Here is a 24,765-nt window from a genome sequence, read left to right as displayed (position 1 = left end):
ATCTCGATCTGCGGGAATTGAGGAACCTGAGGCACGAGGCACGGGGGCGTCACTCGAGACTTCACAAAGTGTCCAAACCCAAACCCCCACCCCCCCGGCCCCGGCTCTTCTGATGAGTCGTGTGGGGTTTTATAAGTGCACTAGAGAACAGACACATTTGGCAAGAATAACCTCAACGTGGGGAGGCTGCTGTGGGATCTTTGAACGTGATTAAACAGGAGGACAGGAAGTGCTGGTTTAGATGGAGAGACTGGGGGTTGGAACAGGTGGTGGTGTGGACCTGGAGTCACTGTGAGTCACCGTGGGATCGGTGGCTTAGATTGTTCATCTACTACCCGCCGAACTCAACATCTCTCCGTCCGTAGACCTCTGCCCCAATCCCACATCGTGGCTGCCCGGTTTCCTGGCCACGCGCGGCTGTTGGCACCAACTAGTGCTGTCTAACCAGTGACAGGAATCGTAGCTTGCGGAAATACACTACTTTTTCTTTCTTCTCGCTCCTCTTCTCGCCTTCTCTCTAACCTTAACCCACCTGACCTGCCCTTAAAACAATATTGATTCAGGCAAAGGAAGGAAACTCAAACCAGGGCCGCATACTTAGCAGGCCCAGATCTCCCTGGTGACCAGACCGGAGCAGGGCCGCACCTTATCAAGTTAATCATTAGAACAGGAAGAGAGAGAGGGAGGGGGAGGGGTTTGGTGTTTTTCTGCATGGACTAAAGTTGCAGGTGTGTGTGTGTGGGATAGATGGGGAGTAACCTTCCTGAGACAAACAAGGGCACAGAGGGAGACTTGAGTCCCCGTTTTCAGCCTGTGCTGATTCATTAGCAGAGGTGGGGAGAGAGAGAGAGAGCGAGAGAGAGAGAGGTAGGTGGGGGCAGTCTCTCGGATTGTAATCTACCCTGGCTGTACCTGTTCAACCTGCCGCTCGGCTTCCTCACCCAATCTGCCTGACACACCCCTCAGCCAGGCGCTTCAGCCTCGCAAGGAAGAACAGCAGCCAGTTGTACAAACAAACCGCTTCAGCTGACAGCGAGAGAGAGAGAGAGAGAGAGAGAGAGGGGCCAGGGCAGGTGAACGTGAAATCAGCTTCCTTAAAGCTCTCCGGGGGGCCCAGCTCTTTGAATCGTGGGCCGGTGGAGAGGGAGAGCGGGTGGGGAGGTCAGTTTTTGTTTGTTTCTTTTTTGGTTTTCATTCTCCATTCACCTGCGTAGGGATTCAGGAGCCAGAGAAGCGCGTGGCAGCATCCACGGAGAGCGCTGAGCAGCCCAGGATGGGGTCGGAGGAGGATTATAACTTTGTCTTTAAAGGTGAGCTGTATATTCTTTGGTGGAGGGGTAAAGAAAAGGCTACATTGCATCTCTATGAGCTGTTTTGCTTTTCCTGTCCAAGTACAATGTGGGTCGGGCGCTGTGACTGGACCATGGTAGCTCATCCCTGTGTCCTGTGAGAGGCTGCCTCTTTTTAGTCACATGGTTACTGGGAGGTGTGCCAGGCTGGGTGGCATCTGCCCGTCTGTTTTAAACCAAGGCGATTTTGCCAGATCCGTCCAAGCTGCCAGTCCTCTCCGAAGTCCGATCTAAAAGGTGCTGTGGGGAAGGGTGGTGGAGACCATTAACTCTTGGTGGCTGACTGTATAATGTCTAGACACAGACGAGGGAACAGAAAAACTGACCGGATAAACGAGTATCAGTGTAAGCTGCTTTTGATCCAAATGGTCTCTCTCTGTGCTGGCTAAGGACTGCGGAGTGACGCCCCGCTATCTGACTACAGCGTCGCCGAAGGTCATCCATACTTGGCTGTAGACCACGACCGAGAGAGCACCGCCCCATACGTGGAGCTGGAGGCTTGTCCTTGCAGTCAGCTCTCTGGCACGGGCCCCCGAGAGCACTAGGGACACAGAGGGGCGAAAACACTGCAAGGAAATGGGATGCACGTGTTGGATCAATCATGGCAGACTCCAACATAAGACCAGTGACTCCAAAACCGTTTCCCACTGCCGCTGGGCTATTTGTGGCAATAAAGTATCAGCGGACCGCCACGATATGACCTATACAGCCACCGTATATTTTCCACGGGCGCACACACACAAGCACACTCGTACAAAGCGGAGAAAATGTGATTGCTGATACTGCAATACTGACACTCTTAGTATTTGTATTGGTTTTTAAATTACAGACCACCCTAAAATGACAGGGAACCATTATTTTTTTCTATGATGTCAGGCAGGGATTGTTTAGGTGTGACACCAGCTCTGGCTGCTTGCACATCACTTGTCTTTCTTCACTTGACTTTAATAATAATAATAATAACAGTTTAAGGCTAACCCATAAAAACAGCTGCCCAGTAGCTCTTTGTGACCAAGTTTAGCCGCCTCAGCTGTAGAAGAAACCTGTTTAATGCAAATCCTCTGAGAAAAGGCCTTTCTGCTCTCTTGCTTCCCCAGAGTTTCGTCATGTACAGAGTAATGGCCCGTCTGCAGTAACGGGAGGGCTGTTAGCCAGCCCTGCAGCGGCTGCTTTGAATTTATCTTTTGTGTACTCGTTTGCTCGAGCCACTATACAGGTCTTTCTCATTGTTGATGGACTTAAAGGGCCGGCACCCTCTTTTGTTGCTAATCAATATCCATACACACCTCCCGGGCACCTGGCTCAAGGGCCTCACAGATCTTATCGCAAACACAATGGAGACTTTTGTATTCTTCTTTTGCCCCCCCATCCATAGTTTTAGCCCCTATCTCCCCCTGACCGCACAGTGTCAATGTCAGCATTAATGTCCTCTGATCATAGGAAGTTCAGTTCTATTGTCCATGCATATACACTATTTTGTGTGATCTTTGTTTGCTTTGAATTCACTTTTCATTCTCCATATTTTATTATAGGAATGTATATGTTTTCCATGTTTTCTTGATCTGCAAGTGTCATTTTATAATGTTACTCTCCACATGTTTTGGAGTGTCCAAATGCATTGATGTCTATAACTTGATGTTCTTCTGGGCTGTTAGAAAAAGCTAAACAATAACTTTGACTTCAGCTAAAACCCAAGCTAAATGATCAGCCTGGTCTGTAGTGAACAAGTACCCAGATCAAAGCTAACAACTATATAATTTTTTTTCTAGTTTCAAATTAAAACTAGTTGTCTGGGAACTAGATATAGAGCTTTTCCAAAAATATGGTGTTTGAGGTGGAGGTGGGTTAAAGTCAAACTTCAAACAATGTAAATGTACTCGTGTTTGTACAGCGTCTATAGGAAGTATTCACCCCCCTTGGGCTTTTTCACATGGTTCTCAACCCTGATCCTGGAGGAGCCCCAACCCTGCTGGTTTTTGTTCCAACTGAACTCTCAATTATTTAATTGACCCTTAATTGAAGTGAGAATCTGCTTCGATATGACTGTTTAAATTGTGTAATAATAGAGTTGGTTCTTTAATAAGTTCTTTGTACAATTCTATACTTAACTTAAAACCCCAACTGTTTTAAATCATTAAAAAGCTCTGATTTAGGAAATTATTAGTTCAATTAAGGGTTCAATTAAGTAATCGAGAGCTTGGTTCGAACAAAAACCAAGCAGAGTAGGGGCCTCTCCAGGACCAGGATTGAGAACCACTGACTGTGCTGCACCGGCACAGTTTTTCATGAGATCCACAAGGCTGCTTGGCAGATTCAGCCTCCTGTGGTTGTCTGACCGACATTTAACAGAAGTCCGAAACAAAGCTGGTGGTAACCCAAAGCTCTCGCAACCTGATACAAGCAGAAGCGTCGCCAGAGAAAACCTAGAACACAGTGGAGTGTAAACTGGAACTCCTCCGAAGGAACATCACCCAAGCAAGCCCTTTCACTCACACGTGCTGTTCCAGTTTCATTGCATAACAGAGCGGCAGAATTCGATTTTCTATTTGTACTTTTATAATGCAGAAGGCAATAAAAACAACAAAGAACCTCCATCCAGATGTTGCAAAGCACTATGGAAACCAAATTGTTCGCCCGAAAGGGACACCTTCAGAAAGTTGAGAAGTAAGCTTTCGCGCCACACTCACCGACGGTGCTTCCTGACTTTACCGCGCTGCACTGTGACATGGCGCTCTCTAAAAGAAGCCATTGTCTTGCAGTGCCAACGAATCGAATTCGATAACGCAGAGAGAGACCGTTCCGATTGATACACTGATTAATAACTGTCAAATTCGGCATGGGTGTCCGTGTCACAGAAACCACCGCAGAGACACTATCCATATCTTGTTGTTGTTGTTGTTGTTGTTGTTGACAACTTTGGTGTTGTCGTGAAGAAACAATCTCCTCTCAGTAAGTTTGGCCTGGGACAGCACTGCACTACATGAACAGGCTTGGCGAGACTGCGAGTGTGAGCCTGCCTATTGTTAAAGAAGCCGTAGTGCGGGGTGGCGTGTCTTTGCCGGTTCATTTGGCAGATTTTCACCGGTTTACAGGCGGCCTACACTGGCCCTGGCGAAACCTCTGCTTTACACAGATTCACAGGGGGGCGGGGAGGTTGTGGGGTATTTCACCACAGCGTTTTATTTCCTAACACCCTCGCCTACTCACTCTGCGAAACCGCAAGCTGTGTCACATCACTGTACTTCTCTTCTGCCGAGACGCCGTGTCAGAAACTGTTAAGACGAAGGCAGGCGTCTGGAGGTGCAATAACAAAGTTAACGGCTTATTTAAGAAAAAAAACATCTATGAATAGGCACACAGAGCCAGTGTGTATTCAAAAGCACAGCTGCACTGTAAACTGAAAGACGTGTATAATGTAAGAGTTGCATGTTTGTAGGGTTTACGACATCTGACAAATGGTGCAGGATTAGACTACATGCAAAACTTGATGCACCTGAACACAGGACGTTTAGTAGAACTGCGTTAACCAAAAGCTGCCCGGGATCTGGTCTTCCGTGGAAAGCACAGATTAAATATCAATCTATAATCCTGCAATCATATGAAATATTCAATTAACTGCATTCAATTTAAACAACATTTCTTTAGGATCAGGATTCCATGTCCGTAGCTACGACATGACTGTTTACAAGCTTCCAGTGGAGTATATAATATTGGTGAGCTCTCAGTCTATACTGGCTCAATTATACATTTTACTATAAACTACCTCAGCTGTGGCTTCAGCTAGTCATTAACAATTGTCATCGTTGTCTCGACTTTATGTTACGTTTGAATACGTTTTGCATAGCGCCGCTGCTGCCTCTTCGGTCCGATAGTCATTTTGATTGACGGGGCTCAGTCCTTGCCGTGGAGTTAATGAGAGACTGTATCTATCTGTCATGCGGGACGGCAACAAAGCTGCCACCATGGCCTTATAACAGAGATTCATGGAGGGACCCCCTGTCCTGCTGGTTTTTGTTCCAAATGAGCTCTTAATTACATAATTGAGCCTTTTACATTGCATTGTTAGGTCAATTAAGGCTTCAATTGGCCACAGCAAGAACAATTCGGTTACTTTTGATTTTACACCTAGCAGTGTCATGTCAATTGGTAGATATTTGTTAAACAACTTATAATTAATAATAATAACTAAACGGGATTAGTAGGCCGCCCAGTTGATGAGTCCACAATTACCGATGACTTCACCCAAAGCGGAGGGGCAGACAGGCAGTCAGAGATAATGTACTGGGAGTGTTTCGCAACTGTCTTTTTAGGCTCTCGGTGCGGGGTGTGATCTTTACTCCATACCACCCTGTCTGGAGCGCACAGACACCACCTCGCCTCCATCCTAACCCGTCTGCATTCTGCACCACCTGCCCAGCCGACGCTCTCCCCTGTATCGCGTCCGGTTCCGTTTGTGAAGCGCAGACATCCCCGGCACGCCGACCGGGCCAAAAAGAGTTCCTCGTGTTTGAGAGTCTTCGCCTTACTGAATATTCATTTTAGCCTTGATTGTGGGTTATCAGGCGGGGCGGGGTGTGACCATAATTATTTTTCACAGATTGCCTGGAGGCGTATGCCAGGCGTGTAGAAGAACTTGGAGGATTGTTTGAAGAACACAGGTGGAAGAATGAATGAATGAAAACCAGACTGTGTTAGTCCAGGACAAAGAACATCCCAGAAAAGCAAACTGAGACCCACGAGAGAAGCATTAATAACTGACACACAAGTGCGTCGCTCCTTTAAACCGGAATCCCCTGTCAAGCGTCACCTGACAGGGTCGTTTCAGTTTTAGTGCTGTGCCCCACTCAGGGATGGCTCGTGAGGAGTCATATGCAGGGCTTTGGGTTCATAGGATTTATTTTTGGTTTTCATTTGCGTTTCTGGAACTCATTTAGTTTGTGACTCAGTTCTACATAAATAGCCTTTCTTTTTTTACATTAAAAGCAATTTGAGGAAGAAGCTGAGGAGTTTTGGAAGAACGCATAATGTGTAGGCCTATTTCCCCAAGGGGTGTTAAGATTGCGTAGGACGTTGATAGGGTTCCTGTGCCGTTTAACGCCAAAGACACACATCAGTAAAAGCTCCATTCCACTCCATAATGAAGATTTATTCACCTTTACTTTGGCCTATGTAAGACATAATTGACCCTATTTAAGATATAATGGCTATATTTTCTCCATCATTTTCCATCGTTTCCTAAATGGTCAAAGGTTAAACATTGGAGCGTCTTGCCTAACATCTAGCCTTAAACACAGAGACAAATTAAAAGATTTGACTGTAAATAAGTATAGCAAGATGGAGATTCATGTCTTAGTAACTGCCTTGGAATGTTTATTGTCTTTTATTGATTATTGCCCCCCCAGGTAGCTAGACACCCTAAAATATATTTAATCAAACTGGGTGTTTTTGAGTGTGGTGCTAAACGAGTGTTTCTCCCTTTCTCTCTCTCTCTCTCTCTCCCCCCCTCATTTCTTTCCCTCTCTCTCTCCCTCGTCTCTCTCCCCCTCTCCTTCTTCTATCTATCACCCTCCCTGTCTCCCTCGTCCCTCCCCCTCTCCGTCTCTCCCTTGTCTCTCTCTCTCTCTCTCCCCCCGTCTCTCTCTCTCGTCTCTTTCCCTCTCGCTCCCACTCTCCCCCGTCTCTCCCCCTCTCCCTCGTCTCGCTCTCTCCCCTGTCTCTCTCCCTCGTCTCTCTCTCTCCACCCCATGTTCAGTGGTGCTGATCGGCGAGTCCGGGGTGGGGAAGAGCAACCTGCTGTCCCGGTTCACCAAGAACGAGTTCAACCACGACAGCCGCACCACCATCGGCGTGGAGTTCAGCACCCGCACCGTGCAGATCAATGGCCTCACCATCAAGGCGCAGATCTGGGACACGGCTGGCCTGGAGAGATACCGAGCCATCACTTCCGCGTCAGTACACACCGGGGGGAGAGTGGGGTGGGGGGCACAGGGGAGGGGGAGGAGGAGAGTGAATAGGGTAAGGGAAGAAGGGAGATTATTATGGTCTGTTCGGCAAAAACGAGGCAATCTCGAAGACCGCAGCTCGGCAACCAGCTGTGATGTTTTCCTCCTGTATCGGGCTGAGATCCTGAAAAGAAAACAACCCCACACCTATATATTTAGCCAACAAGCAATGTTATTTCCATTTAAAACAACCCTTTGCATCAGGGCAGGTTTGAAGGGCACCAGGCTACGTTCCATTTATCTAAAGAGATCCCCGTACCTACTGATTTCCCCCTGACCCTTGATGAAAGGAATAGTTTATATTCCCTGAATCATACTGGCATGTCCTTATTTCACTTTGTTGCCAATCCCGTCGAGCAGGTCCGCCGGGCTTCTGTGCTGGCTCTGTAACCTGATCTGCCAACTAACGATCAAGGCAGACGTCGCCTCACTGGAGGAGAACGGCGACAACCACCGAAAAATAGCATCTGGGTGGTATTTCAGCGCGGTGCGGGCTTCAGAGCACCGCGCAATCCTGAATGCCGTCCCCCATCCCCCGTCCCCCACGCCACTCCATTGCCTCCGTGTTGTCCATTCTTGACCAGCCTTGATATGGGAATGCGTTTTCTGAACAACGTGGCTGCTTTCGTACGCCAGCACTGGCGATCTGACCCCCCCGCTCTCTCCCTCCGCCTTCCAGTTACTACCGAGGGGCGGTGGGCGCCCTGCTCGTCTACGACATCTCCAAGCACCTCACCTACGAGTGCGTGGAGCGCTGGCTGAAGGAGCTGTACGACCACGCCGACGCCCACATCGTGGTCATGCTGGTGGGCAACAAGACCGACCTGGTGTCTCTGCGGGCGGTGCCCACCGAGGAAGCCAAGGACTTTGCAGGTGCCAACATGCAGCTTCCGACCGACAATCAAAAGCAGCCTGCATGCTTGATATGTGATTGTATTTGTTACATCTGAGATCTAGATTATCATAATTTGGCTAATCTGAGTTTTTCACTTATTTTAAACAGTCAGGGATTTCACGTCCAATTATTATACACAAATTATATAAGGATCTTGAATTCTCCAACTTTTATGTGCGATAAACCACTGACAAAGCCCAAGGTGGCAACATTAGTTCAATTAAGAACCCCAGGTGGCACAAAAGCCTGCCGGATAGTAAATAAATTGAAAAGCTCACCAAATTTCCTCTGAAGTCAGTAGTATGGATGCTGGATGACCCCGAATGCTAGACGTTAATAGGTTTCTGGTTTGTTTCCCCCCGCTCAGAGAAAAAGGGGCTGCTGTTTATGGAGACCTCTGCACTAGAGTCCACCAACGTTGAAACGGCCTTCAACAATGTACTGGCAGGTAAAGAGTCCGTCAGTCTGTCTCTCTGTCTCTGTCAGTTCCTCTCTCTCTCCCTCTCGTTATCTCTCTTTGTCTGTCCCTCTCTCTCTCCCTCTCGTTATCTCTCTGTCTGTCCCTCTCTCTCTGTCTATCTCCCTCTCTCTCTCTCTCTCTCTCTCTCTCTCTCTCTCTCTCATGCATTTACTGCAAATAGGGCAGTTTCAACAGGAGCTCTATTTTCATTTTTCTTCCCTTCTTCCTCACTGTCCTGTAAGAAATAATAATTTGCTCTTTATTTATTTATTTGTTGATATCTGAAGGAATCCTCCCTAGAATCCATTTTTGGAAGGTGGACACTAAAAATAAATGTTCCCGGAAATCCCTTCCGACAACATGGTTGGGGGGCAGATTCGTTCCAGCCTCCCGCCACTCTCGGTGTAAAGAAGCACCGTGCGAATGTCAATACAGGCAGCGACCGCTCCCAATTTCCACGCGGGCCCTTGAGTGTCCAAATCATTGCATCAGTATTTGGTTGGTCCTTTGGTCTCCACCCAGGGTCGCAGTAAAGCCTCTCTACAATCAAAAGTCTAAAGTCAATAACTGTTTTTTTTGTGTTTTAATCCCCAGAGATCCACCGGAAAGTTGCCAGCAAGGAAGTGACTCGCGGCTCCATCAGTGCCGTCTCCCTGTCCAACCCCAACGCGATCGCAGGCGAGAACAAAGAGGAGAAGAAAGCCTGCTGCAGGAATGTGTGACCTCCCCCCCATCCCCGTCCCCTTCCCCGTCCCCTTCCCCGTCCCCTTCCCCGTCCCGTTCCCCAGCCCGTGACATCATAACCCCACCCTCCGGGATCGGCCCTGCAAACCGAGCACATCCCACAATGCAATGGGGTCTGCTGGGGTTGGCGGACGCACTTTATTTCAGTGACATCAGTGGCCCCCCCGTCTCCTGCTCTCCGTCTCCCGTGGACTTGTCCTACATCGCTAATCATTCCGGGGTCAAAATAGGTTTTTAACACTTAATGAGTTTTTGTTTTCAGGGTCGTTATGGGGCAGGGGGCTCAAATTCAGTTCCTGCAGGAGCCAGTCTTCTGATTTTCATCCCAAGTGGACTGGTCTTCAGTCACTTTGTTTAATCCAGTGTTTGCTCAATTAAAACCCATTTAACATCGTTTTCAGGTCTTTTGCAGTCAGTTGCCATAAGGCTGATGTTGACTCCACCTACAATTGTGCAGTTATTAAATGTTAATTAGTTTATCAGAACTATTACGGACCTCTGGGGGCTTGGCTGGAACAAAAGCACAACGTAAGGACATAGCAGAACGTTTACTAGTGGTTTGCTAGCCGGTAACTTGTCTTAAAAAAAAGGATCCAAGAACCACATTCAAGCCTGACCTTGAATGACCCTAAGGAGTCGGCTCCAACAACGTGACTGGGGGCTTTTGACGCAGGCCCCCGCAACTCTCGGTGTAAAGACCTGATTCCTGTTTTCTCTGCCGAGAACCTTTGACTCACTGGTAGTGTTGCTGATCTCGGGACTAACCAAAACACAACAAAACCGAAGACACCGTCACCCTCCGGGAACTGAATTTGAGGGCAGGTCTCACAGACCCAGATTAACTACCCTATGCAGTTTATTATTATTATTATTATTATTATTATTATTATTATTATTATTATTGCTACTTTGTTTTCTACGTTCTTTATTGTGGGAGGCTGGTGGGGGGCAAGGGAGGAGGTTGCAGGCCCAGATTCCTCCTTGGTTTGAAGTCCGTACTGCAGGCAGAGTCCAGTGCGTATTGAATATGAACCTTGGCACTCTGATCTCTACACGACATTTCAGTTTGTGTCTTCCACAGGGTAACACAGTACCAAGGGAGTGGGGGGGGAATGATACCGTCCATTGTCAGCCTGGGGGGTGTTAAATTGGTCCAGGCAGGCAGGCGAAATGGGAATCACAATATTAGGCTAGAAGGAGGTTCTGACCACTAAGTATATCCTTACATCTGTCTTTTAAAATCTTTTAAGCTGACTTGTTATTTGTCTCTGTACTTTTATTTTTCAAAGAACTACCTGTCTTAAATTTTGGTCTTATTAAAGTCGATTCGGACGCGATGCATCGGGAAACAACGAAGTCAAATGAAAAGTGATCAGTCGTATCCCTGTGATCGGTTTCTGTGTTCCAGATTTCCTCTAGGGGGAAGATGTGGTCATAATGTTGTAATCTCTGGCAAACAATACATCTTTTGCAATAAAATAAACAACCCAGGGCATTCCTTTCTGTGTGTTTTTCTTTAGGAGAGATTAAATCCACATTTGCTACATTTAAAATCATCCAAACTGTCCCCAAACTCTGAATATTTTCTCACCCCCTTTCAGTTGGGATGGATTTAAATGCTACACAAGGAAATGAAGTTGAGGGGGATCCTATCCTGGTTGATTACTTTCTTGCAGCTCATTGGTCCCCAGATCTCACTAAGCCCATTTCTTGAAGGGTTGTAGAGAGTCCACTTCAACTCCCTGCTTGTTCCCCACCCTCACCACTCTTTGCATAAGGACATTCCTCCTGTTCCCACTCATAACCTAAGCTTGCAATTACACACTCAATCAGCTTTTTTGTATTATATATTACTAATCCAGGGACATTTACAATATATTACATTACAATGACCCATTTATACAACCCAGTTTGTACTGGTACATTCTAGGTAAGGCATTCTTGTGCTGTCTGTCCCTCACTGCCTCATTTAAATCTACTTATTTAATCTCAGTTTCTTCCTCCTCTGTGGGTGCAATCACTCTCTGGCTATCTCGGCTCTCTCTCTCCGGGGGCCTAAATGTCCTGTTGTGTAACCTAATGACCAAACATTGCAAACTGCATTTTTAAACGAGATCTTATGCTCCAGGGAGATGTTTAACGTTTCCAGTGCAGGCGGCACCCCAATCAGTAATAAAGGGGATTATAAATTTAGATTAAAGAGCGCCACCTAGCAAATTCATTTAAGGTACAATTTAAACACAAATAAATCAGATTTTTCAGGTGTTAAATGCTTTCCGGACACACGAATATAGTTTGCATAACATACATAAATGATATTATTTGCATAATCTTTAAATAAGCATTATTTAAAGCAGAAACACGTCACAGTTTGAAGCAAATGTGTACTGCTTTTAAAATTGAATCACCCTATTTTATCTTGTAAATAATACATAGGCTAAGGAAGCATATTTTTTTCTTGTCCAGCAGGAGGCGTTATGATAAATATGTCTGGTACTATTAAAAAAAAACGTTGGAACAATTAAAATATTGATGTGCAGCTGTAATTACAATTTGTGTGTGTCACAGTCCCACTCACAACGGTACAATGACTGTATACACCCCTCTAATTACGGCAAGGGAACGGCTCATTTTGTATAACACCTTTAATATATATATATATATATATATATACTCGGCATTTTTGGCCCCTGGAAGCCCACACCCTCGCTTCCGAACGGGGTGACGTAATGACAGCGCCGAACACACCTGCGCCACAGCGGGGCCGGGTGACGTCATGCGGGAGCGGCCACAAAACAAAACCTGCCATCTGGGGGCTGACGGACACGCCCGCCCAGCCAATCACAGGCGAGCGGGCGACAGGTGCCAGCCGGGGCCCGACCAATAGCGGCGCGGCGGGGAGGCGGGTCACTGTGCGGAAATGGAGAACAAGTGAAGAGAGAGATACAGATACAGGCGGACGGGAAAGTTTCCGAGGGAGGTCATTTGCATTTGAAGCCGGGGAACCAAACAATCAAACCCAACCAGCAGTACAGACACCATTGAGAAAAATAAATAAATAAATCCAAGCACGACAAACGCCGAGGACTGCCTTTACAGCCGACCCCCCCCTCAGCAACGCCAGGCAGAGATGCGGAACTAGATCTCCAGCCCCCTTTCCAGGAAGTGCCACAGTCCGCCTTAAACACGTTTCTGCAGCCGCCGAGGAGTGCAGTTCAGCCCGGGGAGAGAGAGAGAGAGAGAGAGAGACCAACACTGAGGAGACATGACGAACAGGGAGGATGAATACGACTACCTCTTCAAAGGTGAGTGTGTGTATAATACACGTTTCCCCGGTGTGTAAACCTGCAAGCCCCGGCGAAATGACAACCTCACACTACGACGCTCGGTATAACTTTGGGGCAACCGGTGTCAAAACGACCCCCGAGTCGCTCCGCTTCCCCACCGGGTTACCGACCGCTGTCACCAGCCCGCCCCAGGGCCCTTGTGCCCAGAGAAGTGTTCACCATCCCGGCGGAGACCAGGTGTCGGGGAGGCTGTAGCACGACGTCACACGCAACGTCCCCCGGTGCTCGTAAGTGCAGATCGGGCCTGGTGTCGGGATTGCGACCCCGACCTGGCAGTTTTACACCCTTTTCTGTCTTTTGAAGTGAATGCCCCGTTTCCAGAGCCCGTAAACCGCGGCTGGAGTCTTCAAAATATCTCGGTGGCAGCCGTGGATGTTTTGAATACGTCTTTTCGGCACATTAGTAGTGTTTGAGTAATGTTTGCTTGCATATATATCCTCTAAGGTTTCCAGACTCCTACTGCTTTCCTTACTCCTTTCAGGATTTCCTTGGGGGGGGATTGTTCGACTCCAGGGCCACCCAGAGGGGGGCAGGAGTGTCACCCACTTAGGGCCCACTCTTTTGAAGGGCCACAACACTGTCATTGTCTCTGGGAGGCTATACAACAAACCAAGTGTCTTTTTAACTGAGCTGCAGCCTTACGGCCACTCCTCATTTACAGGCTGGTTCAATCTTTTGAGTTTTCCCAAAATCCTTCAGTGCAAACCTATTGGAGCCGCAACAGGTTTTTCAACGCAAGCAGAAGTGTAATCCTGGTCAATATTGTGCTATACTGTCCTTGATATTGAGTCACTTGTGTAACTATAAAATCGGCATCAGTTTTGACACCTCCTGGCCCACTTCCTTCTTTTCTACAAAAGGAAACAATCCGATAGGTTTCTAAACATGGACCACCCTGTGAGTGTCCTCCTCATTTGATATACCTTTTGGTTCAGGAATTTCTCTGCTTTGACCTCCTCTGATGTCCTTTTTTGACCGTTTTATGAGGCGAGGCGCTGCAGGGCCTCAGCTGACTGCCCGAGCATTTTCCGTCTCGGTTTGCTGTGTTTTCTGCGCCTGCTGATTATGTGGGCCTGGCTGTTAACGTCCTGCATGGGTGGCATTCGTGTCCACCCTTCCGTGCGCAAGGATCCCTGACTCCCTTCCCAGCCCTCGTCCTCTGGACAGCAAAGGTCGGGGGTTCGCCCGAGTCTCCCTCATCTCCTTATCTGGTTTATCCTGGGGACAGGAAGTAGGCCCGTTTGACTGTCCGCTGCAAATCCATTGCGATCATCCTGCCACATGTGAAGTGCCAGAGCTGTGTGGAAGATGGACCGCTCTCTGCCAAACTGTACCCTCCTTAGAGTCCGACCACGATGTCAAACAGGCGGTTAGAGGATGCTGCCGTGTTTGGGTGTGCTCTGTTTTGGGCCCAGTATTGTTTTTTACTTTACATGGAGCACTGTAGGTGTTTAGTGATGTGCACAGCTGTATGAATAACCTGGGGTTGCTTGTATATCTGCCACTGCAATAAGACTGTTCGTACTGGCTTAATTTCCTCAAATGTCTTGCAGTGTTAACACCTTCAAGTTTTAACACCCCCGGCAAAGCTGAAGTAGTGCTGTGTTCCCCTCCAGCCTGCAGTTTCGGCTCCAAGCACCTGCCGATTAGATGGCGATGTTTGTTCACAGCCCCGCACTTATTATTTTTTGCCATTCTGACATTGCAGGGCGTCCAATTTCAACCGGTAGTGTAGTTACGCACTCTGCTTGTGTCTCTAGCTTCCTGGGAGAAGTTAATGGTGATCCACTGTGTTGTAGCAACCTCCCAAGTGTAGCCTAATTCAAGTACGAGTTGTAGGACTGTTTGGTTTTGTTCATTTTTACAGTATACTTCACTGCACGGGGTAGGGATCTGTAAATGCATTCCCTGGTGCGTTGTGCATCAACTTTAAGAAAGGGGTCCAGCACATATTGAAGTGTGACTCCCTCTGCTGTGGAGAGTACAGTACAGAAACTGACTTGGCCCACAGGACGTGACCAGGCAGCAGTTCTTATTTCGCATGCTAAGGGTATGTGGGAAGCAGCCTTGGTGTTGAAATGTGGCTTGGGAGGTTGCAAATGCATGGCCTGATTGCAACAGGTGAAGAGTATTCAAGTTGGCTCACAGGCCGAAGGGAGAGGCACAGAAACCAACTATGAGTGGTTACTCAAGATCGTTTTGGAGCCGCAGAAAGCAAGCCTAGAAGAGGGGACTTGTTTTATCCGGCCTGATCAGTTTTATTCCCTCTGATGTCTCTGACTCCAATTCCTCAGTTTCTAGTCTCTCCGGTTGTCAGGAAATGTGTATCTCTACAGACGCGGTTCAGACGGCAGGGCTTTTGCTGCTTTTGTTCTGATACTCACCTGACAAACGCAAGCGAGTGGAGAAAGAAAAGGTGTAAAGGCTAACATTCGCTTTCATCACCTGTGTTCCAATTAATCCCGGTTAGCTGCTAAACTGCAAAGTCATCCTTTAATTGCAAGTAGCATTGCTCCATAGCAGATGACAAGTAGATGTTTTGGTGTCAAATCAGCTGACCGGGTCCAACGTCTGGGCCATCAGCTCTCCACCCACGGCCTTCGAAAACACAGGGCAGGCAGCGGTGTAAAAAAAAAAAAAAAAAAAAAAAAAAAAAAGGGCTTTAGCATCTGAGAGGGGCTTCTTTAAAATAAGCGCAACACGACGGATTGTTGAACAAGACGTGTGACTCAACCTCCGCCTCCGCTTTCGGAAGCCGCACACAAAGACGTAATCGAGGCTCCTGTGATTAAGGCTCTGAGGAATGAGCAGGGAGCCTTTCTTTTTTCTCTTCTCTTTCTGCGATTGAAGGTGACGGTGGTGGCTGAAGGAGAAACGTGAGGGCTTAAAGAATGCAGCGGAGGTACTCGAGATATCCTGTGGCCTCTGAGGGGTTTGTGAGTGTGGCTTGAGTCGGCCTCCCCCTATGTGGCCTGGGGGGCCCAAAAACCGCACGCTTGTCACAGTTATTTGCCCCCACCCCGCACTTGGCTAGGAAGTGACCTCACTACATATCAGTTCAGAGATTCAAAGCGATCCACTTGTGTGAATCCTCAGTCTAAGTTCTGAAGAGAATTGTATAGTTTAGTCTGTGTGCAGGTAAATAGTACGTACACTATACTGGACTGTTATTTATGAAACGGAGGAAAGCTTTAAAGAATTGTCTTTCGCTTAATTGAATTTCATCGAGCCTCACCCCTCTTATTGTTTTTATGCAGCCATTGGATTCAATGCGTCTTGACCTTGGTGGCTAGGCTGGGTTTTGCATTCTGTGTCGATGGTGCAGATAGTGTTTGTGAAAGCAGAGTATTGTTCTGTTGTTTTGCTTCATTTTGTCCACACAACGGTGTTGGAGGGGAAAAATTAAAAGATGGGGGTGGGGGGTAGTTACTGGACATGGATAAAAAATTAAAATAAGCCCCATATTACTTAATTGAACAAATAATTAACAGACTTTTAACTTGCTAAATTGTGTGCCAAAACATTGGTGAATGCGAGCGTCTCGAACCATTTTATGCTTAACTGGAGTTCTGCAACCGTTTTATTAAAAAGCTCCGACGAGGCAAATTGAATTTGGTGAAGTGATTTGATTTGAATACTGGATGCACTGCTGAGTGAAGGCTCCCTCTAGAGTCCTCTTCCAAACTCTTCAGTAATTTGGGTGTTTCGGGGGCGTTTTCTGGCATTTCTGCCGGTTCCACTTCCTCCAGAGGACGTCTGTTTCATAGGGCAGGTTTCTGTACAGGAGCTCCTTTGTTGCACAATAACAGGCAGTACTAAAACTGGGCTGACCGGTCCCTTCTACACCTTCTCCTGTGTGGGCGGGTCGGGTTACAGCTGGCTAGGTGTGTCCTACCTTGCATTGCCAAGTGCTTTTGGACAAAGCCCTTTTGCCTCTATAATCTTTTCACCCCACCATCCTACTGGAGGTGCGTCCAGCCCTGTGGAACCAGTTCACCACACTTTTCCTGTTCCCATAAAGCCCCCATAAAGAGATTGTTTTTGGTAGTGCACACCTCATTCATATTTTGATTTTGTAACGCAGAGGATATACTGTGGATTTAGTTTTATTCTGACTGCTTAAGGTGGGCAGGTCTAGAACCACCCTTTTCTGTTAGGTTTCTACTTGAATGGTGAAGAGGTATCCAATCTATCCTGCAGACTGACACAACCGCAAGGCTCCCTCCCTGCGAATCCACAAGCTTGAGAGGAGTCTGAAATCCTCGGATCCTTCGCAATCTTTTTGTTAATCGTTCACTCAGGTTGAAGCCAAGTTCAAATGGGTTGAGGGGTGAGGGGTGGGGAGAGGTTTCTGCTCATATTTGCAAAATGAATCTGTTGCTCGCTTGTGAAGGACCACAAGTGATCTCCCTCCCAGGCTGAGGATGAATCGCCTATATATTAAATAAACAAATAATTGCTTCCTGGCTTCAGAAGCCCCAATAGATGTATGTAGTAGGTAATGGAGTTTATTTTGACCTAGATTCACTTGACCAGGCCTACGGACCCCTCTCATCCTCCACTAGGTGGAATATGCCAAGGAGCTTCTCCGGCAGCAGTTTGTGGAGTAGATGGCGGGGGCATGCAGAGCAGGGAATGCTGGGAAAAGGTTGTTCGTGGCCTGATATGTCTGCTGGGGGACATGGGAGTCGTGGGGCAGATTGGGGTTGTCCTCCTGACTGAGCTTCACTTTACTCTGCAGCCTCTCATGATGACAGTGACACAAGCAGGGTGGAGGGGTGTGTTCTGTGTTGTAGTAAAACTTCAGATCAGAATGGAGTCCTGCAGGCTGTTGCTCGAGGTCACTCCGAGTTCACTCACGCCCACCGTGCCCGCATCCGCAGAATGCCACACGACCTGTCGGTTCACTTGCAGCGGCTGCCCTTTCAATTCTTCCTCACTGCGACGCCAATATGTGCTAGTTTCCCATGCGTCTGGTGCACGCTGTGACTGGTGTGCCCATAAACCAGTCGCCCACCTGGAGACAGGGAAGGCGAGGCTGGCTTTTCCACTGGGGAATCTCCTGTCCCATGTTGTAGTTTGCAACAGGATGGCACAGCAGAGCACCGGGGGAAACGATTACCCAGATTTGGCTCGGTTTGGTCTGTGTCCTTCTAACACCAAAGAATATCGGTTTTCTTTTACGTCTTCCCTTTTTCATTAACGTTGAAGTCTCCGCGGTTATTTCTCTCTTGTCCAAACTCCTGGTAGATGTGGCGGACTTTCCACCTTGTCCTCTGAGACCACGACGGGAGAACTAATTTGAGAGCGGGTTTCTGGGTTAGCAGCCGAGTGCTTCCCAAATGGGAATAGTGCCGCACTTTGTCGATCTCCAAACTGGTGCGGCCTTCCTAGATACACTGCTAATGTTTTACCATTTCCTAAAAAAACCTGGAAGACGTCCTATTAAGGCCTCAAGCCAGGGTAAAACTGTGGTTCCGTACCCTGGTCCCCTACCCTGCTGTTTTTTTTTTTTTTTTCTCATCCGAGCTCTTAAGTAATTAATTGAACTAATTTCCTAAATCAGAGCCTTTTAATTATTTTAAACCAAAGGGGTTTTAAGTTAAGTATAGAATTGTATAAAGAACATTTTTAAAGAACTTTTATTACACAATTTAAAAAGTCAAATCTAAGCGGATTGTTACTTCAATTAAGTAATTGAGCTCGGTTGGAACAAAAACCAGCAAATTCACTCACTCTGCCTGTGCTTCTCTGTCCCGCAGTGGTGCTGATCGGGGACTCCGGGGTGGGCAAGAGCAACCTGCTGTCCCGCTTCACCCGCAACGAGTTCAACCTGGAGAGCAAGAGCACCATCGGGGTGGAGTTCGCCACACGCAGCATCAGCGTGGAGGGCAAGACCATCAAGGCCCAGATCTGGGACACGGCCGGCCAGGAGCGCTACCGAGCCATCACCTCCGCGTGGGTACCCCCTTCCCTCCACAGCAGCTGACTTGACACTGAACGCAAGATCGGGCAATAACCGAAATGAGTCTTAGTTGAGATCGGTCTCTGTAGCACTCAACTTGACATAGTCGGGAGACAGACGGGCAGATGTTCAGACAATAGATTTCAGCTTGTTCTGATCCCAGTCTTCACTCAGATGTGTGGTTTCTCAGATGAAGGCCCAGTCTGTCTGAATATTGGATAGACTGCAGAGCTGGGGCTCGCCTTGAGGATTATCACAGGCGGTTGATTACTGTACACTGGGCTTCAGGCACATGTGAGACACGCACGCACACAGTCACTTTCTCACACTCCTTCTCTCTCTATCTCACACATGCAGTCACTTTTTCTTTCCCTCCCTCTCCCTCTCTCTCACATACTATCACTTTCTCACGCTCTCACATACTGTTACTCTCTCTCAGAACACTTTTTCCCTGGGATACACTAGAGTAAGAGGGCAAAGGGGTTTCAGGGTTGGGTTTGTCAGCAGTCTTTTCCAATCGGGGAGAGTCAGAACGTTGAATTCTGTGCCGCATAGCTCTACCACCCCCTCTCCCCCACCACAGGTACTACCGAGGGGCAGTGGGCGCCCTGCTGGTGTACGACATCGCCAAGCACCTGACGTATGAAAATGCCGAGCGCTGGCTGAAGGAGCTGCAGGACCACGCCGACAGCAACATAGTCATCATGCTGGTGGGCAACAAGAGCGACCTGCGCCACCTGCGCGCCGTGCCCACTGACGAGGCGCGGGCCTTCGCTGGTGAGTGGAACAAACTCGACCTCCCCTTAGACAAAAGATGTGGAATTTCAAATACGCTGTCATTGTTGTGGTTTTAGATGTTGTTAAACGGTGTGTGGAGAACTTCTGTGGGAACTCCAGTGTGGACATCATATCCACCGTTTCCCACAACGTCCCATAAAGAGTCGACTTTGGGTTACATTTGTTCACACAAAAAAAGGCTTTTCTCTGTTTGACAGATCATTCTATGGTTTGTGGGGCTCGCTTCACCTCGAACAGCTTTTCAAATGCCGTTGAAGTCGCTCCTGACTGACTTTTTTTTTTTTTTTTTTTGCCAGCATACATTTAGGTAGTAGTTTACTGGTTGTATTTTTGTTTTCCGATGTCTAAAACTTTTTCAGGGGTGATTTAACACTAGAAGCACCCATATTTAAAATTAGGCCACCTAGTACAAGCACTAAAACTGGTCAAATGGACCAATATATTAAATGTTATTAAAAAATTGGCACCTCACGCATACATCAACCAAAAATTGCAAATTCCAGCGTAGTTCTACTCACAGCTGAGTGATGATAATAACATATGGATGTGGATTGACATTTTAAATGCTGTTGAAAAGCACACACAGATGCATTACCCCCGCCCCCCATGCTTGGGGAAAATGTTGAAAATACTGAACAAACCCTAAGTGCATATGGGGATGTTTTTGACCTTTTTTGGTCTTTATGTAGAGTTTTTGGACTTTGAGCCCCTGTTAAAGTTGGCCCAAGAGTGTATTGGGACACAGACTCCCTCGGCTGAGCCTAGAGGTTGGCGAGATATGGTGTGTACATATCCACATATAGAGACGGGCGGATATACGTATACATGTGTGTGCAGATGTGCATGTTTATATTTATAGATCTAGTTTGACGTTTTGCATCCTTTTGCTGCTGCGGTTTTCAATTGACAGATGACGGTTCTATGGTTTCGGACAAACCCCCCACAGCACTGAAGAAGCTGCTTTATCAGCGATCAGTTCCTTCTGATTCAGAAACTAGGGGAGGGGTCGGGGGTGCGTCAGTGCTGTTAAACCAGTTGTTCCGGACTGGTTTTGAGTAAATGGTTTAACAGGAAGTCTTCTATAAAATAGGGTTTGAGACAAAACCGAAGTTAGAACATCTGCATTTGATAGGACTGCTTTACTGTTGTTGAGATTAATACCTCAATGTTTTTATTGTTTTTGTTTAGTTTGTGTGTGTGACTGGAAATCATGCAAAAAAAAAAAAAAAAAAAAAAAAACTAATCGCTGTGATTGTTGTTTTTTAGAGAAACACGGGCTCTCCTTCCTGGAAACCTCGGCCCTGGACTCATCCAATGTAGAGCTGGCCTTTCAGACCATCCTCACAGGTGAGTGGAGAGCAGCGCGGCACCGAATGTGTGGGTCACTCCCAGCAGCCCCTGGGGTAACCAGTCTCCCCCTAAACACGGTAACCTGGCTCAGTTCTCTAGCTTTTGATTGACAGGTCCCCCAGAATCTTGGATAACTGGTAAACCAGACTCCTTTTTTTTAAACATCAAGGTCAAAGAGTTCCGAGTCCATAGACTGACTCTATATTCCCTATGTGAAAATCCAGCAAATGACCACTAGATGGCATCAGATCTCCATCGATGAACTCGAGCTCAAATAATTGTATTGTTAAGCTTGGCGTTGGCTGAGCCGTTTCAGGTCAGACTGTTTGTGGGAAGTTTTTATCTGTCCCCCCCAAGATCACCGTTTTATTTATTTACTATATTCTTCGTGGGGCAAAGCTAGATTTCTGCAGTTCTTTTGAAATCTGAGACGCTGGAGTGGAAGAAAAATCTAATAAAAATAAAAATAGATCTGTGGCTTCAGAGAGGAGTCTGCAGAGTGTCAGATGTTCGTCTAGCGCAGGGGTTTCTTGATCTGGGGGAGTTCCATTGGGGCCTGTGGAGGGGCCAATCAACGAGGAAGAGGTCACTCTCGAGTGACGGCCTTTATAATCTCAAATCCAGGGGTGCCGGCTGCAGCGAATGTGATTGGCTGCCTGGCGGCCACGAGGAGGAACTAAAATTGTGATTTAAATGTGTTGGGTGGTGGTGGGCAATGCTTGAGGCATCTGTAGGTGCCAAATAGTAACCGTAACCAACCTGGCCTGCTCTCTGTGTCCCTCCCCCCCCCCCCCCCCCTGCAGAGATCTACCGCATCGTGTCCCAGCGCCAGATGTCCGGCCGCAGCGACTCAGACTTCTCACCCAACTCCAACGTGGTGCCCATCACCGTGCAGCCCACGCAGCACGCGCCCAAACAGAGCTGCTGCCAGAACAACTGAGCCGCTGGGCGCAGGGGGGTGGAGAGGGAGGGATATTATTATTATTATTATATTATTATTATTTTTATTTTGTGGGGAGGGGGAAGAGGGTGTGGAAAGGCACAGACCAAGGAGCAGGGGGAATGAATCAAGACCCGTAGAGTCGCTGGGAGGGGGGGACATCACAGACTGGTCAGAGTTTGTGAAGCGTGTTTTTAGTTTAGTTTAGGTGGCTTTTCCAGCGTCTTGCAGTTAGTTCTGCACGCTTCGCCAAACCAGCCCTCCCTGAGCCCCAGAGCCAGCGAGTCAATCAGTGGTTGAGCGTTTCCCCCCCACCCCACCACCACGGCGTGAAATGAAACGAAATCTCGCCCCCCATGGAGAGTGGCCCTCCTTTTAGTCGGACTGTTAACGAGTCTAACTTGTGTAGTTCCTGCTCGCTGTACTCCTATCTATATTTAAGATGACTTGCCTTCTCTCAACACTAATGAGGACCGCTGGGTTCACTCCCCGTTGGCCGCTTCCTGGTCCTTCGATCTGGTCACCTCCCTTCCTCTACTCTTGGAGGTCAGGGGTCCCTCAGTCTAGAACAGTTCCCCAGATGGCTTTCTTCTTCGCTCAGCACTGGGAGGGGCGAGACGCCGGCTCAGTCGAGACGGCGAGGAGGACAGGAGGCTGTTTTTTGTAATCGGGTAGTTTGGACTCGGGTTGGCACTGAAGACCCTTTTGGGATCTCCAGGACCACCCGGGTTGGAGGAGCCGAACCCTCGAGGTGGCCCAACGACGGAGGCAGTGTAGTCTTCCCACCCTCCCCCGTCTCAACCACGATAACTCTAAACCCTTGTGTGCCCAGATGCTCGACCGTACAGCTCTCTCTTAATCCCATGTTTCTAAAGATCGGGGAACCCTTTTCTGGATCCATGAAGCAAGTTTAGGCAGCGGCTCAGGTCGGGGGAACCCTGCCTCTCCACGGAGGGGGTCTGATCCAAACCTCGAGACGATTGGATCTTTTGAAACACTAGCCACTCGGCGGGTCACAGTTCGGAGTCTCCGCAAGTCTTTATAAATTGTTTTTGAGGCGCAGCTGTAAAACTGTTCAGGGCTTTGGGAATTTGGGTTTTTCTCTTTAGTCACAGACTCCATTCGGATACGCATGCAGTTCAGTCTTTGCCTTTCACATCGTCCTGCCTTGATGTCAAACTTGAAAAAAATAACAAGAGGGGGTGGGATAGGGTTTGTTGTGGGGGGGGATAATGTTTTAAATCATCCTATAGAGAGAGCCCTTTTTGCGTTTCCTCGCCCGTTCTATTGAAGGCAATTCGAATGTTCGTTCAGTGTTGTGTGAAAAGCTGCCGTGAAAACTGACATCACTTCCGAAACCAATGGGGGATGGTGAGCGAATGAACCCAAGCAGGGCGAGAGCCGAGTGGTGTGTGTGTGTGTGTGTGTGTGTGTGTGTGTGTGTGTGTGTGTGTGTGTGTGTGTGTGTGTGTGTGTGTGTGTGTGTGTGTGTTCTGCTCACCTGACGCGCGCCCCTCTCCCATCACGTGACTTTAAAGTGCTTCCGCTGAAGGACTGTTTGGCAAGACACTAAACGGTTACCGAAATGTGCTTGACACCTTGGGCCCGGCGTCAGTGCAGTGAACGTCTCTCTCGATCGGAGCGGGAGTTTGTCCCGGCCTCTCTGCTGAACACCGCGGCCTCGTTTCGGAGCGCTGGGATTTGTGGCCGATTTGTTTCCAGACGGGTCACATGCTGGGTTAACTTCAGTCGTTAGTTTTTCTACCTGCTCCTCCTCTCGCTCGGAACATCCTTGCCTTGCTAATTTTGATCGTTTTTTTTGTGTTCCGGTGTTTTTTTTTTTTTTTTGTTAGTTCGTTTTTTTATCCTGAATACGTGGGTGTAGGATCGGTATCGTTACAAATTTCGTTTGTATCCGACTAGAGGAAACGCAAGGCTTTGTTGCGTTTGAACCAAAAACCTTCAGGACCGTTTGCCTGATGTCAGGAGGGGGTGGGTGGGTTCTGGGCTCTAGCAGTAGAAGTTAATGGCGTATTTAATTGATTGAAACATCTTGATTTACTGATCATTGCACATCTCCCCCTTCCCCCCCTCCTGGCAGTTACTTTGTCACTTCCTTTGTTCCTTACTTGAAAGGGTTTGGGAAGGATTGTACGGTGTCCTCTTAGGCCAGTGGTTCCCAACCCTGGTATCCTGCTGGGTTTTGTTCCAGCTGAGCTCTCAATTACTTAATTGAACCTTAATTGATGTAACAGTCTACTTGGATTTGACTTTTAAAATTGTGTATTACGAGTTGGTTCTTTATAGAATTGTATACTTATTAAAGAACCAACTCGTAATACACAATTTAAAAAGTCAAATCCAAGCAGATTACTTTAAGTAATCAAGAGCTCGGTTGGAACAAAAACCAGCAGGGGAGGGGGTACTCTAGGACCAGAGTTGGGAACCACTGTCTTAGCCCATCTGTCAAGGGAGCCCTGAGCTACTTGTACCCTATTGAGGACACGCTTGTGTAGGAGTGTCTGTCGGATTACTCGACCCCCAACAAGGACGAATTTCCCCCCCTCGCTGTAGGATGAAGGAATGGTTTTTAAAGTATTGTGATGCGTATCTGTATATTTGGTTTAAAATGTGTACATATCAAATAAAAGATTTGTTAAATATCCACTTGCTTGCTGTAGTGTTGTGGTTGTTCCCTACCCATCTGAGACAGTGGTGTCTGGCTGCGTTGACTTTTTCTGTAGAAATGCATTTGCAATACTGCTAAAATGAAATTGTAAACTGTAAATACCAGTGTTTTTACCCTCTTCTGCCTGTTCAAAGGGGAAGGTGTTCAAATTCTAGCCTGAGAGAAGGGGTGTAGTTCCAGACCCATTTAAACTGGGGAAAACGAGTGCATTTAGTGCCAGTCGAGA

General features: G+C 47.7%; 2 protein-coding genes across 4 annotated transcripts; both read left to right on the top strand.

Moving 5' to 3' along the window:
* Window positions 1–756: 756 nt before the first annotated feature.
* Window positions 757–10,945, top strand: rab25b (RAB25, member RAS oncogene family b). 3 transcript variants are annotated; one of them, XM_066721202.1, is made up of 6 exons: window positions 757–867; window positions 1,215–1,310; window positions 7,102–7,297; window positions 8,031–8,224; window positions 8,614–8,694; window positions 9,301–10,945. In XM_066721202.1, exons 2-6 carry the CDS (start codon window positions 1,274–1,276, stop codon window positions 9,426–9,428), a joined length of 636 nt encoding a protein of 211 aa, XP_066577299.1. In that variant the 5' UTR covers window positions 757–867; window positions 1,215–1,273; the 3' UTR covers window positions 9,429–10,945. The 3 variants fall into 3 exon arrangements, with proteins under 3 accessions (XP_066577299.1, XP_066577298.1, XP_066577297.1); XM_066721201.1 differs by lacking the exon at window positions 757–867 and adding an exon at window positions 959–1,073; XM_066721200.1 differs by lacking the exon at window positions 757–867 and having other exon boundaries at window positions 959–1,310.
* A 1,410-nt stretch (window positions 10,946–12,355) lies between these two features.
* Window positions 12,356–24,515, top strand: rab11al (RAB11a, member RAS oncogene family, like). The gene is made up of 5 exons (XM_066721198.1): window positions 12,356–12,755; window positions 18,560–18,755; window positions 19,346–19,539; window positions 20,827–20,907; window positions 21,714–24,515. The coding sequence occupies exons 1-5, from the start codon at window positions 12,716–12,718 to the stop codon at window positions 21,848–21,850; spliced, it is 648 nt and encodes a 215-aa protein (XP_066577295.1). The 5' UTR covers window positions 12,356–12,715; the 3' UTR covers window positions 21,851–24,515.
* Window positions 24,516–24,765: the final 250 nt, after the last annotated feature.

Source organism: Amia ocellicauda, chromosome 14 (genome assembly GCF_036373705.1).
Source record: "Amia ocellicauda isolate fAmiCal2 chromosome 14, fAmiCal2.hap1, whole genome shotgun sequence".
In the NCBI taxonomy this organism is placed as follows: Eukaryota; Metazoa; Chordata; class Actinopteri; order Amiiformes; family Amiidae; genus Amia; species Amia ocellicauda.
The sequence above is the reverse complement of the archived record's forward strand: the minus strand, read 5'-3'. Positions and strand labels throughout refer to the sequence as shown.